Source organism: Aulonocara stuartgranti (genome assembly GCF_965226115.1).
Source record: "Aulonocara stuartgranti genome assembly, chromosome: 4".
NCBI lineage: Eukaryota > Metazoa > Chordata > Actinopteri > Cichliformes > Cichlidae > Aulonocara > Aulonocara stuartgranti.
The window spans coordinates 35,409,763-35,424,868 of NC_138942.1; the positions used below are offsets into that span (position 1 = coordinate 35,409,763).

The following is a 15,106-nucleotide window of genomic DNA, read 5'->3' on the forward strand; positions in this document are numbered from 1 at the left end:
TGCTGTCTACCAGAACTCACAATGTCAACAACTCCACTATGTTTGTGCTGATGGTGCTTCTTAGAGAATTTTTAAAGGCATTCTCAAACAGACACCAATGCGTGCAGAGTGTTACGACTCATTTAAGACATTTGTGCTTCAGTTTTCGTGAGCGAAATTCTAGTGTTTCACCTTGGACTAAATAGCACTTATCTGTGCCTGTTTGTTGCATCCGTAAACTTATGAATCCTACTAGAAAAGATTGCCAGCTTTTGCTAATCAACACAAAAAAACCCCATATACAATATCCATAAGCTAACCCTAACCAGAGACCAAAAGCAGCATTTTCAAGGTGACTTTTAAAGATCTATGACTGAGCGTTGCTGTTTGGTCTCTTGGTCAAAGACTATCTAATCGGCTCTAAAACTGACCCACCACTTCTCAGTTAGCACTTCCTTCCACTTCCCAAGCTCCTCCAACCAGACACTGACAACCACTGACATGAGGATGAAAAGGATAAAAAGTTGCACAAGGGAATGCAAAATTTAAACAAAATAATATTTTTTACTTTTATTGTTTTGGTTTTTTTTAATTTTCAATATTTATCTTGATTACTACATTTAATTTTATACATATATTTTTTTTATAAATATATGTAATTAAAACATCAACTGTAAACTTGAAACATATTTTAGGTCAAATTTTGGGTGAAAGTTTCTCTTCACTTTGGTTTGGTGCTGGTACAAGATCAACATTAAAATGCTTCCGGATCAGATCTGGCTGGCATAAAAGGAAGAGGAGTCGCAGTCACCTTCCACAGCTCCTGCAAAAATATATATAACATACAAATAAACAACTTATTCCACTTGATGAAAGTCATCCTTTATCACAAACCCACTTAACCGTATTGGATAAAAATGAAACCTTTTCACTGTTTGCATGTTATATTTTCAAAAAAAAAAGTTATTGTATATTTATTTTTAAATGGTTAAAAAATTGCTTTTTGAGAATTCCAAATGATGAAAAATACTTTTGGTACCATAAATCGAACATAAGAGGAAAATTGTCTTTTATCAAGCAGTTTAAATACAAACACTGTCTTGCTGTAAGCGGCATGTTAGCATATCATACTGCAAACAGTGGTATCAATCAATCAATATGACACTCGCAACAGTGTCTCCAAAAGATTAACACTGGAGTAGCACTTTGTACTACAATAACAAAAGCAACTCTGACGTGCATTTAAATGCATTTACAGTAAGTTACTGCAAACAGTGTCATTTGAGGTTTATGATCAAAAATAAGCATTCAATAAGGTTAAAAAATAGCTAATATAGACTATACTGCCAAAAGTATTTGCTTCTCTGAATTCACACACATATGAACTTGAGTTCCTAATTAGTTTAAATCCTTCCAGAACCACATTTCTGAGGTCAGACACTGAATTTGGTTGAGGAGGCCTGGCTTGCAGTCTTCGCTCTAATTCACCCCAAAGGTGATCTATTGGATTGAGGTCAGTTCTTCCACACCAAACTCACTCATTAATGTCTTTATGGACCTTGCTCTATCCACTCATGTGCAGTCATGTTCAAACAGGAAGGGCCATCCCCAAACTATTCCCACAAAGCTGGGAGAATTAAATTGTCCAAAACGAGTTCATTTAACTCCTGAAAAACAACCCCACACCATAAATCCCCCTTCACCAAACGTCTTGTCCTGGAAACCATCAAACCTAGACTCATCCATCGGATTGCCAGAGGGAGAAGCATGATTTGCCCTTTCAGAGAACATGCCACCATTGACAGTTGACTGATTAATAGTTGCTAGTGCGGAAATTTCTTGACTGGACTTGTTGCACATCCTACCACACTGGAGTTCACCGAGCTCCTGAGAGTGATCTATTCTTTCATAAATGCTTGTAGAAGCAGTCTGCATGTCTAGGACACCTGTGGCCATGGAAGTGATTGGAACACCTGGATTCAATGACTTGGATGGGTAATACTTCTGGCAGTCTAGTGTATAAAACTGTAGTTATGGTCAAATTATGTTGGCTAATGTTTTACTCACCAGTTGTTCTACACGTTCATATAAAATAAACTGATCAAAGTTAGAAGGGAGCTGATCGACTCTGAAACTACATCGTCCGTTCTCCAGGTCCTGAAGTTGGTTCATACAGTGGATGAAATGATCATAGGCTTCACAGGAAACATCCATGTGCTGCAAGGTGAAGTTCATCCTTGAAGATAGAAACATAGTCACTTAAAAAGTAGAAGTAGGGGCGGCTATGGCTCAGGAGACAGAGTGGATCATATGTACTAATGAAAAACTCTGGTGGTTTGAGGCCTTGCTCCTCCAACCTGGGTGTCAAAGCATCCTTGCCAACATTCAAGATAGTGTGAGATTGTGAAGGCTAGCTTAGGTACAGAAAAAAGCACTCGTGTGAATGGAGGAATGAGGCTTGCAGTAAAAAGGACCTTGGAACGTAGAGCTTAGGGTTAGGCTAACCCTTAAAGCCATTACACACTGAGCGTGTGGCAAAAACCAGCGACACAAAATATATATATATAAATAAAATTGAATTGAATTGAATTAAAAAATCCCAACCTTTCCAGATCCAGACTTGTCATGTAACATCTATACAGACTAAACATTGTGTTTTTGCAGAAAATTTGTCCTGAAATAATGTACCTAGCACAGGGGTGGGCAATTCCAGGCTGTGAGGGCCGGTGTCCTGCAGGTTTTAGATCTCACCTTGGGTCAACACACCTGAATCATATGATTAGTTCATTACCAGGCCTCTGGAGAACTTCAGGACATGTTGAGGAGCTAATTTAGCCATTTAAATCAGCTGTGTTGGTTCAAGGACACATCTAAAACCTGCAGGGACACCGGCCCTCGAGGCCTGGAGTTGCCCACCCCTGACCAAGCAGATAACCAGCTTCAAAGCATAATGTCTCCACCTCCGTGCTGGACTGAAGGGATGGTGTTTTCTGGCTCAGCATTTCTCTTCCTCTAACACAGCAGGTCAGGCTGTTGCCAAACTCGACTTTGGTCTCATCTGACAGCAGCACTTTCTCCCAAGCGTTCTCTGAATCACTTACAAGTAGAGTTAGATTTCCTGAAAGCCCACAGTTTTCCCATAGCTTAACTTCTCGACATTTTTGCCTGGTATAAACAGTTCAGTATTGCAGACAGTTTTAAATTCTAAGAAAATTATTCCTTGTATATTTCTTCTTCTTAACATCTGAACACTACAGCTATAATTGTAGATCACGGACAGATCCACACAGTACCCTTTGAGGCTGAGAACTTGTGGCCTCCCTCTCTTGTAATGCAAGTGTACTAGCCAAAGGTGGAGTCCTATCATGTGATATGAAGCGGCTAAATAAGTTGTCAAGTTAATTACAGAACATTTTTGGTAGAGGTAGTGAGATTATTTGAACATTTAAGCAGAGTTTTAAAACCTTTGTTTTGCCAACACGGCGGTCAGAGTGCAGCCTTACACAGCAGTCGAGCTCCTCGGGCATCGGTTTAGAGCTGAGACACGTCCCAGGCTCCGGTGAACGAGGTGATCCAATAATGTATTTTCTACTCTGTCCTTGCTCAACCAGCAGCATCGAGCACGCTTACTGATGCTGTTTCAATTTCTTACCTCAAAGTTGCCTCAATGTCATTGACGCTGAGAACTGCTTCATGTGTTGATGCAGCTTTACTGTGGTTGTTACACTTTCTTAGCCTCTCATAAAGTTTCAGTTTTCAGGCCCCTCTTCTGTGGAACCAGCTTCCAGCTTGGATTCAGGAGACAGACACTATCTCTACTTTTAACCTCCTAGGACCTGCGTCCACATATGTGGACATCACATTTTGGGTTATTTAGACCAAAATATAAAATTTTGCTCTACAAGGGCCTGAGTTCCACTTACGAGGACATTATGCTGCCACTGATCTATCAAAATTTAAAACAAACGTCCTCATATGTGGATCTAATTTTTCTCAGAAACAAAAATCAGGTAAAAAAAAAAAAATCTGGTAATTCTTTGTTTTTACATTCATCAGGTCCCAATCAGCCCAAATAGCAAAGAGAAATTAAAAATGCTGCCGTGGAAGAGTTCGGGTCTTAGGAGGTTAGTCAGGGCTGGATCAGGTGACCCTGAACCCTCCTTTAGTGACGGTTCGCTCCTCGGGGTTTCCCATAATGCACAAAAAGCTTTTTTTCCTCCTTTCACTTCCCACTACTGCATATCATTACCGTGTATCTTCTCACATTGTTTGTGTTTTGTCTCAGTTGTTCTGCTTTTCTTTACCCTCACACCCAACCTGTTGTGCGATTTCAATTACAGAGTCTTGACTTAACAATATAAAACACCTTGAGGTGACTACGGTGGTGAACTAGCACCACATAAATGAAAATCAATTGAATTTATCGTCGTAGTTGGGTGGAAGTTAATGCTCTGTATGTTTCATGCTGAGTCAAGTTTAAAGTTTGTTTGCTTGCAGAACCTCTGGGAGAAATATTAATCCTGTACATTTTCTCATTCTCGTGTGAGTTGGCTGACCCACTATTTTTATCAGCTTAAGAAACATGATCATTCCACTGTGTATAAGGCCAAATATGCTCAGGTATACTATATATGTTTTCACCATACCTTTTCTCAATGGAGATGAAGACAGTGCAGGTGTGTGGAAAGTTGCTGCAGAGTCGGTGCAGTGTTCGGAATAGGCCATCCGTCAGATCATCATCATAACAAACTGGTGACACATTAAGAAATCTAATTATTGCTGAGCTTCTGCATTTGACGGTTCCATAAATGACTCTAAAGTCTGAACTCAAAACTGTCTCAGTAAATAACTGCTTTTTACAAATCGCTTCACGAGTTGCTTCAGTTGCTCAGCAGTCTGGAGCCTCCTTTGCCACATACAGCATCTCAGTAGTTCACACTGTGTGCTACTCTGGGCTTTGCATGGTAGCGTTTCTGACAACGAACTGGTGCTTAAACCTCGCTGTGAGGCACATAATTTTAAAGGTTTGCCCACAGTGTCTTGTCTAGAACCTTCCCACCTTTTTCAGTAACTCTTTCAGAGTAGAGCATACATGGTGAAAAAGAGCTCTGATCTTTTAGAGATGTCATCCTTAAGACTTACCATCAGCAGCAATTATGATGCTAGTGTTATTCAGATCTGCTACCTCCTCCTTTGTCCAACTAAACTCCACAGCAGCATCTGCAAAGATCAGACAAAGGAAAGTAGTTATTGTACTGGTTTCTAGTTCGGTGTATTGGTGGTTAACCAATCAACTCATACATCCAAACTGGAGACTAAAGTCTGTTACATCCATCCAGCCATTTTGCGGTCAAGCAGGCCGCATTCTGCGCAGAGAAGCCCAGTGTTCCCTCACTCCACCCACCACCTCCAGCTCATTGAGGTGGGAATCAAGATTTTTCCCAGCCAGCCACGAGATGAATCTCTCCAGCGAGTCCAGACTCCTGAGTCCCGGGCCTCTTCCCAGTAGGACACGCCAAGATTACCTCACCAAGGAGGCATCCTAGTCAGATGCCCAAACCACCTCAACCGGCTCCTTTCAACGTGGACGAGCAGAGGCTCTAATCAGAGTTCCTCTTAAAGAATCAAGCTCCTCATCCCATCTCTGAGGGAGAGCTCAGCCACTCTTTGAAGGAAACTCATTTCCGACGCTTGTATCTGTGATCATAGGTGAGGGTAGAAATGTAGACTGACTGATAAACTGACAGCTTCGCTTTTATGCTCAGCTCTGTCTGTGCCACAGCAGATCAGTACAGCATCGCATCACTGCAGACGCCACCTCAGTTCCTTCGTTATTCTCTTGCTCCCCTCACTTGTGAAAAAGACCTCTGAGATACTTGAACTCCTGCACTTGGGGCAGTATGTCCCCGGGGCCCTGCCACTGTACAGCCGTTTAACCTAGTCAGTGGCTTCACCCCCAGTGATGGTGGTATCTACCACCAACAGGTTGATTTCACACAACTTCTCTCTGCACAGTGCGAGGATGTTCTCTTTCCATCTGGTCTGCTCCAAGTGCATGAATGTCACTTTGATCATGAAGATCCACAGCAGCCTGACCACAGTGAAGCCACAGCTGCTCTTTTCCTTTATCGCCTGCTTGGGGCAGTGGAGCTGCTACAGCCTGTTCCAGCTGGTGCCAGCATGTGATCCGGCTTCCACAACTCACCGCAATCTGCCAAAATCCTAGAAGCTGGTGGCTTTGAGTATAAGCTGGGCATGTTGCAGCCCAAGGCAACACAAGCAGACCCAGTGACTGTCATTACAAACACAGAGTCAAGCCACAGACTCTCTGCTTCCTCTGGTGTAAGGAAACACAGACAGCCAGTCCTCCAACACCCGAGATATTTCCCTTCTTTACTCAAAGAGACCTTCAGATAAATACTTTTACTCTGACAATAACATTCATTCTATACTAATTTAATGCTTGCTACTTTTTTGTATAATGCAAGTAGGACTCAAAAAGCATAAAACATAACTGTGATTGGTCTTTTTTCATTATCTAATCTTACAGTCACAGTAAACTTGTAATAAAGAATAAAGAACATTCTTAGAAAGAAGTTTCACAGTAAAGGTAGCAAAGGTTTCTGACCTCTGAGATGTGGCCCTGAGGTAAGCTTGCACAGGCATTGGTCGGTCAGATGCAGGTCTTAATAACAGTGACAAAACGTTGAATATAAATGTGTCTCCTGAAACTCTGCTTTAGGGGATGGAATAAAGGGAGGAGACAGCCCTAAAGACAATCACCGTTTTTCCTCAATCCATCTCTGCGTATCCAAGCAACATTTTCTGAAGTGCTGTTATTGTCCAAATGTGTCCACACCTATCTTTGCACAGCGTGTTGGTTTATAAAATGACATATCTGTGTTACCTGTGCACAGGTCATCCTGAAGCCAGTCCAACTGCCTTACTTTCACCTCGTGATCTGACGGAGAGACAAGATTGCATTAAGTTTGATGAATCTTTGCAGTTTGTCATGTGATTTAGAGAGTGAAAGGATGGAAATTTTAATAACTATATAAACACACACACACACACACACACACACACACACATTTTTTTTTTTAAGCTACGTAAATATATTCCAAAGCCAAAAGGCATGGCTGTGGCTCAGGAGCTACAGCAAAGTGTCCTTGGGACAGATACTGAGCCCAAACTGGCTGCATGGTCTCCAGCAGTGTGTGTGGTCTGTACACCGAGGGAACCCATGAGTAGCTGATTTGACAGCTTTCTCACCTGCAGACTTCAGCATGTGTTTATTTAACGCTACATTTCTTTTACACATCTGTAGAAGGTCTTCTCCCACATCTGTAAAACAAAAATGAAAAAAAAAAGCTCTAAACAAACAGTCAAATATTTGTTATTCGATCTAAGTCCTGGACAGAGTGTGAAATAAGAACGAACTGTTAGGTAAGTTTGCACTGCCCACAGCAGCTAACAGTGGTTTTCACTAACCCCCATCTCCTTGTTTGCAATCTTTATTTTCCTTTCACTGGATAACAAAACAAAGCCCACAGTGCGAGCACTCAGCATCCGATATGTTGCTGGTAGTTTGTAAATGTTGTTTGCAGTGTTTAAGTTTAACAACAGAAGAGTACGTGCTTCAAGGTATCGTACCTGTGCAGTAGACTGTTTTAGCTATGGTTGCTGTGATGATGCTGGTTAAGCCTGTCCCTGCTCCTAGTTCTAGGACTGTAGCTCCTCTGAACATGACTGGGTTTGAGAGGATGAAGTCCACCATGAATAATGCCCCACGCCACACCTGACGTGAGCAAAGAAGACATGAGCTGATGCTGTATCTGACTCCAACTGATTATGCAAAGAATTTCATGGTACACTTCCATTAATATAAGATAAATACTAGTGGATGTAGACAATTTTCAAAAAGTCCGTCTAATCCAATTTATTTTCTGGCTTTATCAGATAGATGCAGTGGAGACTGACAGGAAACAGAGAGAGGGGGAGACATGCAGCACAGGGCTGCGGGTCAGACTCAAACCCAGGCCGGGTAGAATAAACTCACCTGTTTGCCAACATCCTCCATGGGTGTGGCCATTGTGTGCTCTGTGAATAGATTGGACACATTTATTAAACACATCCAAAAACTCTCCTCGTGTCTCCAGGTCTGTGGACATGACCCTGTTATGATACTACTGTCATCTTCCTTTGTCAACTGACTGATAAAGTTTGTGTGTTTGTATCCAGCAGCTGTTTTAATAAACAGCTCTGTCAATGAGTGAACAGCATGGGCTCAGGAGATGGAGCAGAAAAACAAACAGTGAATATGAGTTTAAGGAGGCTTGTAGTAGAAAGCGTTTGAACAGAGTAGAAAGTCCTACATAAGGACCTGTCCAGTCTATTTATCACCTAGGATGTCAGACTATTCATTTTTATTTTTTTTCATTAATTTAGTCTTAAATTAAAGAAAACATGTGCAGGTGCTGGTCTGTGTATGAAGTATAATTCATTTGCAATTTGCTGAAGTTCTAGAGTTACAAACATGTCTTTTAATGGTATCTCTGATTTTCACTGTCCTACTCAAATGAATTCAAATGTGTGCTGACAGGTGTGAGTTTGCTCTCTAACAGCTGATGCTGTCTAAACCAGGTGAAAACATTTTACTGTCATTTACATGAAGATGTGCATTACACGTGAGGGGCCCAGAGCATGAGCCTGTTCCATTATCCAGTTTGTACAATGAGTATTGAACAAGTTTGATGCCAAACTGGAAATAAAAGTAGTTTACCTTTAAAGAATAAAATCAAGTATAAAATGTGATTAAAAGAAGGAGGAAGATGATCAAATTTTAGCCTGTGGGAGTCCAGAGGAAACAAAACCCGGGAGTGGAAGGAGTTTGGTGGGTAATCAAAAAAGGGAAGTGGAGTCTGGGGAAGAGGGACAACTTAAAGTCACTGATGTGGTTAAACAACTGTACAGTAGCAGGGCCTGTGCGGTGGATGAGATTCGCCCTGAGTTCCTGAAGCCTCTGGAGGTTGTAGGGCTGCCCTGGCTGACATGTCTGTGCAACGTCGCGAGGAGGTCTGGGGTGGTGCAGGGGGGACCGGAGGGTGTGCTCTATCTAAAGAGGGATCAAACTTCTCAGTTTGGAGAGGAGAGCTCAAAGCTGAATCTCAGATTCAGGAGGAACAACGTGGTTTTTGTCCTGGTCTTGGAACTCTGGACCAGCTCTTTATCCTTCCCAGGGTATTGAAGGGTGCGAGGGAGTTTGTCCAACCAGTCTACATGTGTTTTGTGGACTTGGGGTATACTGTGGGGGTTGCTTCAGTATATGGGGTATCTGGCCACACACAGGCCATTAGTCCCTACACAACTGTAGCGAGACTTGGTTTGTGTCCCCAGCAGTAAGTCAAACTCATTACTGGTACGTGTTGGGCTCCTCCAAGCCTGCCCTTTGTCACCAGTTCTGTTCATAGTTTTTATGGATAGAATATCTGGGTGTAGCCGAGTGGTGAAGGGTCTCCACTCAGGATTTCATTTTGGTTTTTTCCCTTTCATTTTTTTGCAGATGATATGGTTGCGTTAGCTTCATCAGGTGGTGACCTCCTCCCTGCACTGGAGAAGTGTCCGGCTGAGTGTGAGGCAGCGGGAATGGGAATTAGTACCTCCAAGTCCATAGTTTCTCAGCTGTAACAGGGTGAGTGCTCACTCTGGGTGAGGAACAAGTTACTGCCCAAGTGGAGTACAAATATCTCAGGGGCAATGTTCCCTCTAATGTTTCATGTGTCTGAGCGAACACACAAACTCCCTGAGCGTCCCTTGGACCACTGTGAGCGACAGCAGACGTGTGCACTGTGGTCACGCCACCATCCAATCCATCCAAGTTACGGTTTATTAAAATAATCAAATTGCAGCATTTACATTTATGTTAGACGACTTTTAATTAACTGGAGACTGGCTGTTCCCTCTAGGCTGCACACGTGTGCACTGCTGGCACGTCTCTGCGCACAGAAAATCTGCGTTGCGCACAAAAAAAAAATCTACCTGAATTGAAATTAAAATGAATACTTTAACAATCCTGTTTTGCAGTGTTAGTCAGTGACTGGCTGCTCCCGTATGGGATCAGAACGAGGCCACCTTATCCCACAGTCCAGCCAATGATGCGATTCACATTCGTATATACGCAGCTGATCAACGTGGTTGACTGGCTATGACAGCGTCCTTATGTGCCGACACCGGTGTTTTAGCAAAGCGGCTGATGTGGAGTGAAGCCACGTTAATGACAACGTGTACAACCATTGGAGATGTGAGCAGGACAGACGGAACAACTGACGGAAAAAGTGTGGACTTTATACCAGTTTTTAAATTGTGTTGATCGGCCACGTAAAACCAGAGTTATGATAAAAATATCTGCAATGTTTGTTTTTCTTCCTGAATACTGTCGTTGTTTATATTTACTGCAGGAAGAAACGGTAAAAACGGCGTTTTATAAGGAAAACGCTCGAAAGCCTGAGATGTGAGAGATTTGAGACGTTTAGCACAAATCTTGTGTAGTTAGTGTGTAGTTAGTGTGTAGTTAGTGTGTAGTGTAGTCAACAGTTTTGTTGTGTGTCAGAACAATGAGGCGCCTGCTGAGTGTTACAGGTGTTACAGCAGTGATACATCTGCTGCTGTCAGGCCTGCAGGTATCAGGCTGTTGTTCTCCTTCATCTCATAGTGGACAGAAATTATTTTTTGGAGCGGCACAAATAATTTGTGTGGCATCAGATTTGATGCAGAACAGCTGATTGTTCTGTAAATAGTTTGAAATGTTTGTTTAAAAACGCCTTGGCTGCATTTTTAGGTAAACAGCTGCAAAAAACTTTGTTTGCATAACTCAGTAACTTTTTTGAAGAAGTAACTATATCATTAACTGCCCAACATTGGTCATTATTTACTGTATGTTGCAGACAGAGTTACAGACTCATAATACAAGTCAGAGCAAAAAAACAGAAAGTTGTGTTTTCAAAATTGGAGTTCAAGTTATTTTTACTTCCAATAGTGTTAACATGCTGCAGGTCATCAACAAGATTTATTTAAATTTTCATTGTAAGTGGGCTAAAGCAGTTAATTAAAAGTAGTCCAACATAAATGTAAATGCTGTAATTTGATTATTTTAATAAACATGTAACTTGGATGGATTCGATGCTGGCGTGACCACAGTGCACACGTCTGCTGTCGCTCACAGTGGGATCGCTCAGGGAGTTTGTGTGTTCGCTCATACACATGAAACATTAGAGGGAACATTGCTGGCAGATGAATTTGGGTGGTGTCCGCAGTGATGCGGATCCTGTACTGAATTGTTGTGGTGAAGTGAGAGCTGGGCTCTCCCTTAGAGATCAAATCGAGCTTTTTTGTCAATTTGTTGTGCATACAATTGTAGTGCAAGCAAAATGAAGAGACGTTTCTCCAGGCGCAACAAATATGATAACACACACACAGACAATATGCAAACCCTCCCTACACTCATCCATCCCAGACGTATCACTATTAAATCCTCACCTAAAGTTTACAGTTAAATAAGTAAATAAATGTGTGCGAATGATCAGTAAGTAAAAACTTTAAAGTAATCAGAATATCTTTATTTTCTTTGTAACAAGTACAACAAAATTAAGTGCAGTTTAAATAAAATTACAAAAGAATAAAATAAAAAAAGGAGGTATGTTAAAGCGAATTGTTAAATGTTTTTATGCTTACCATCTCTACATTGTTTCAAACTGTAGGATCAAAGACATTCCTTTGTCTCTGACCACCTCTCCAGACACTGGTTTTATTGTAGATACATGCTATCTGAAAGATCTGTTTGTTGCGTGGTAAGCTTCCTGCTTTTATGATCCTTTTGGTGAGCAGGAGGTCACACAAACACACCCCCATCACACACACACACACACACACACACACACACACACACACGCACGCACGCACGCACGCACGCACGCACGCACGCACGCACGCACGCACGCACGCACGCACACACACACACACACACACACACGTTCTTGCACATGCATAGACAGGTGACCACGAGCCATTCAAAACACTTTATCAGCATTGTTGTCAATGCGACGGGATGGTATCAGGATACAACTGGTTTCTTTGCTCACAGCACTATGCTGAGGTTTCCTGTCTCACAGAGGTGTCCCTGGACTCTCTCTGCAAAGGTGCGTTTCGCAGTCTCATCCCCTGCATTAAAGCTGCATCTCGGGCTGTCAGCAGTGAGCGCACCTCACTGGTAATCCAGGGTTTCTCGTCGACACATGCAGTGATGGTCTCACAGTGGCATTCTCTGTGCATGTAGCAGTGTAGCTGCTCACTGCCTCCAGCAGGCTGCACCTCTCTGATCCTGTCTGGCCAGTCACACCTGAAGTCACCTTTACACCTGCTCTGCCAGGCTTCCCTTCAGCTGCACTGCCAGACTGTATTCCACCAGGCAGGCCTGAAGTCCCAGAGCATTTATCATCTACTCTGCCTGTGTTGCTGTGACGAGCCCACTGTGACGCACCAGAGCAGTTTTGTTAAACTAGCTTTAGACTTTTTCTCTGTTTGCAGTATTTGCTGGTTGAATACTGTCCCTTGACTTCCATTTTGCAGCTTTGGGTACATGTCATGCTCCTCTTTTGTGGACAGCTCTTTTCTTTAAATTACAAATTCTATTACCATACAAAGACAATTTTTCTACTATCTGCACTCATGATAACAATAATAATATTTATGAGGTTTTTTTTAAAAGAAACAATATAAAATCAAGATTCTTACCAATCTTTATAACATCTTTTAACCAGTGACCCTCTTCTTCTTGTTCCATTGCATCATTAGACTGTTTGAGAACTACTGGGCGAGTCCAGTCCCGACTGCTGCCCTCTGTAAGGTTTGGCCGAGGTCTGAGAAATAACAAAATATCACATTCATCAACAGAAAAAAAACAATAACTAAGCTGCATTTTTCATTTTTATGTTGCTAATTCTCCAGAAAAGTTACAGCATTTTACTTACAGATATGTGAACAGCTGCACATTTCTTTTGTCTTAGTGTAGGTCTGCTATTTTTGGAATTTGAATAATTACTGAAGGAATACTCTTCTTTTTTAAACAAAGCCCTTTATTCTTAAATCATCTTAAAGTGGAAAAGAAACATTACATGTATGAAGGCTACTTTACACCATGGAGCTCTGCTCTCAAAAACTGGCATAAATTAGTTTAAGTTAGCTCACAGAACAGAACCAGTAACTAGGGCTGGGTATCGTCACTGATTTCTAGAATCGATTCGATTCAATTCGATTCAATTCGATTTGAATCTGGGAAATTTTGCCTCACACAGTCAGAAATATTATAATTCAGATCAGTACATTTACATATTTTTGTATCTATAAAAAGGAAGCTGACACTTTCCAGACTTTATCACAGGTGTGAGCATCACAGCAGAGGCCTTTGTGTCAAAGCAGCTGAAGATAAAACACAGAAAAACATGAAGGTGATTTTCCTGTTCTGGGATTTTATAAAAATATTCTGCAGTACATCAAAAACGAAAGAAAACCATTAATCAACACATGAACATCACCTCTGACGCACATTACCAACTCCGGAAGACGATCAAAGCAGCCAAACGTGAGTACAAGGACAGGGTGGAACAACAGTTTGACAACCCTCGGAGTATGTGGCAGGGACTAAACACGATCGCAGACTTTAGAGGGAAAACCAGCACACCGCAGACCACGGCCTCTCTGTGTGAGGATCTAAACGTATTCTACGCTAGATTCGACACAGCGAACACCACGAGACCGGACAGTGTGCGCGCCGCGGATGACGTCAGTGCGCACACTGTGTCTGAGGAGGATGTGCGGAGGTGCTTCAGGAAGGTGAACGCACGCAAAGCTACTGGTCCGGACGGGATTCCCGGCCGCGTCCTCAGGTCATGCGCGGCTCAGCTGGCTGGAGTGTTCACGCACATCTTCAACCTTTCCCTCTCTCTGTCTGTAGTCCCAGCCTGCTTCAAAATGGCCACCATCGTCCCTGTACCCAAATCCTCCACCATCTCCTCATTGAACGACTGGCGACCTGTAGCCCTGACCCCCATCGTAAGCAAATGCTTCGAGAAGCTGGTCAGGGACTTCATCTGCTCTGCACTACCCGACTCACTGGACCCTCTACAGTTAGCATACCGCCACAACAGGTCCACTGATGATGCCATAGCCCTGACACTACATACTGCCCTGTCACACCTGGAGAAGAGAGACACGTATGTGAGGATGCTGTTTGTAGATTACAGCTCAGCATTCAATACCATCGTTCCCTCGAAGCTGGACAGGAAACTGCAGGATCTAGGACTGAGCAGCTCCCTCTGCAGCTGGATCCTTAGCTTCCTGTCTGACAGACGCCAGGTGGTCAGACTGGGCAGCATCACCTCATCCCCCATCACACTGAACACTGGTGCTCCACAGGGGTGTGTACTGAGCCCTCTCCTGTACTCACTCTACACCTACGACTGCACAGCCACTAACAGCTCCAACATCATTGTGAAGTTTGCGGACGACACTACAGTGGTGGGTCTTATCACCAACGGTGATGAGACGGCTTACAGGGAGGAGGTCAGCGCCCTGACCCACTGGTGTCAAGACAACCATCTCACCCTCAACGTCGCAAAGACAAAGGAGTTGATAGTGGACTTCCGGAGGTGCAGAGAAGTACACACCCCCATCACCATCAACGGCGCTGCTGTGGAGAGAGTGAGCAGCTTCCGGTTCCTTGGTGTACACCTGGCTGAGGATCTTACGTGGTCAGTACACACAAACAAAACAGTGAAGAAGGCGCAGCAGCGCCTCTTCTTTCTCAGGAGACTGAAAAGATTCGGCATGAGCCCCCGCATCCTCAGGACCTTCTATCACTGTGCCATTGAGAGCATCCTCACTGGATGCATCACCACCTGGTATGGCAACAGCACCGCCTACAACTGCAAAGCTCTCCAGCGAGTAGTGCGGTGCTCTGAACGGATAATTGGAGGTGAGCTTCCCTCCCTCCAAGACATCTACAGGAAGCGGTGCCTGAGGAAAGCGGGGAGGATCATCAAGGACTCCAGTCACCCCAGCCATAAACTGTTCA

General features: G+C 43.1%; 1 protein-coding gene across 4 annotated transcripts in view; it reads right to left on the reverse strand.

Annotated features, from left to right (window-relative positions):
- Positions 1 to 523: 523 nt before the first annotated feature.
- The window catches only part of mettl22 (methyltransferase 22, Kin17 lysine), a 35,709-nt gene continuing 21,126 nt past the window's right edge, over positions 524 to 15,106 (reverse strand). For all 4 annotated transcript variants that reach the window (XM_082530549.1, XM_082530546.1, XM_082530547.1 and 1 more), the window contains 9 exons: positions 12,769 to 12,893; positions 8,039 to 8,079; positions 7,633 to 7,777; positions 7,252 to 7,323; positions 6,887 to 6,940; positions 5,122 to 5,199; positions 4,626 to 4,728; positions 2,047 to 2,215; positions 524 to 802 (listed from right to left, as the gene is read on the reverse strand). In XM_082530549.1, coding sequence (XP_082386675.1) covers positions 734 to 802; positions 2,047 to 2,215; positions 4,626 to 4,728; positions 5,122 to 5,199; positions 6,887 to 6,940; positions 7,252 to 7,323; positions 7,633 to 7,777; positions 8,039 to 8,079; positions 12,769 to 12,893 — 856 coding nt within the window. In that variant the 3' untranslated portion in view covers positions 524 to 733. The remainder of the gene's footprint in view (positions 803 to 2,046; positions 2,216 to 4,625; positions 4,729 to 5,121; positions 5,200 to 6,886; positions 6,941 to 7,251; positions 7,324 to 7,632; positions 7,778 to 8,038; positions 8,080 to 12,768; positions 12,894 to 15,106) is intronic.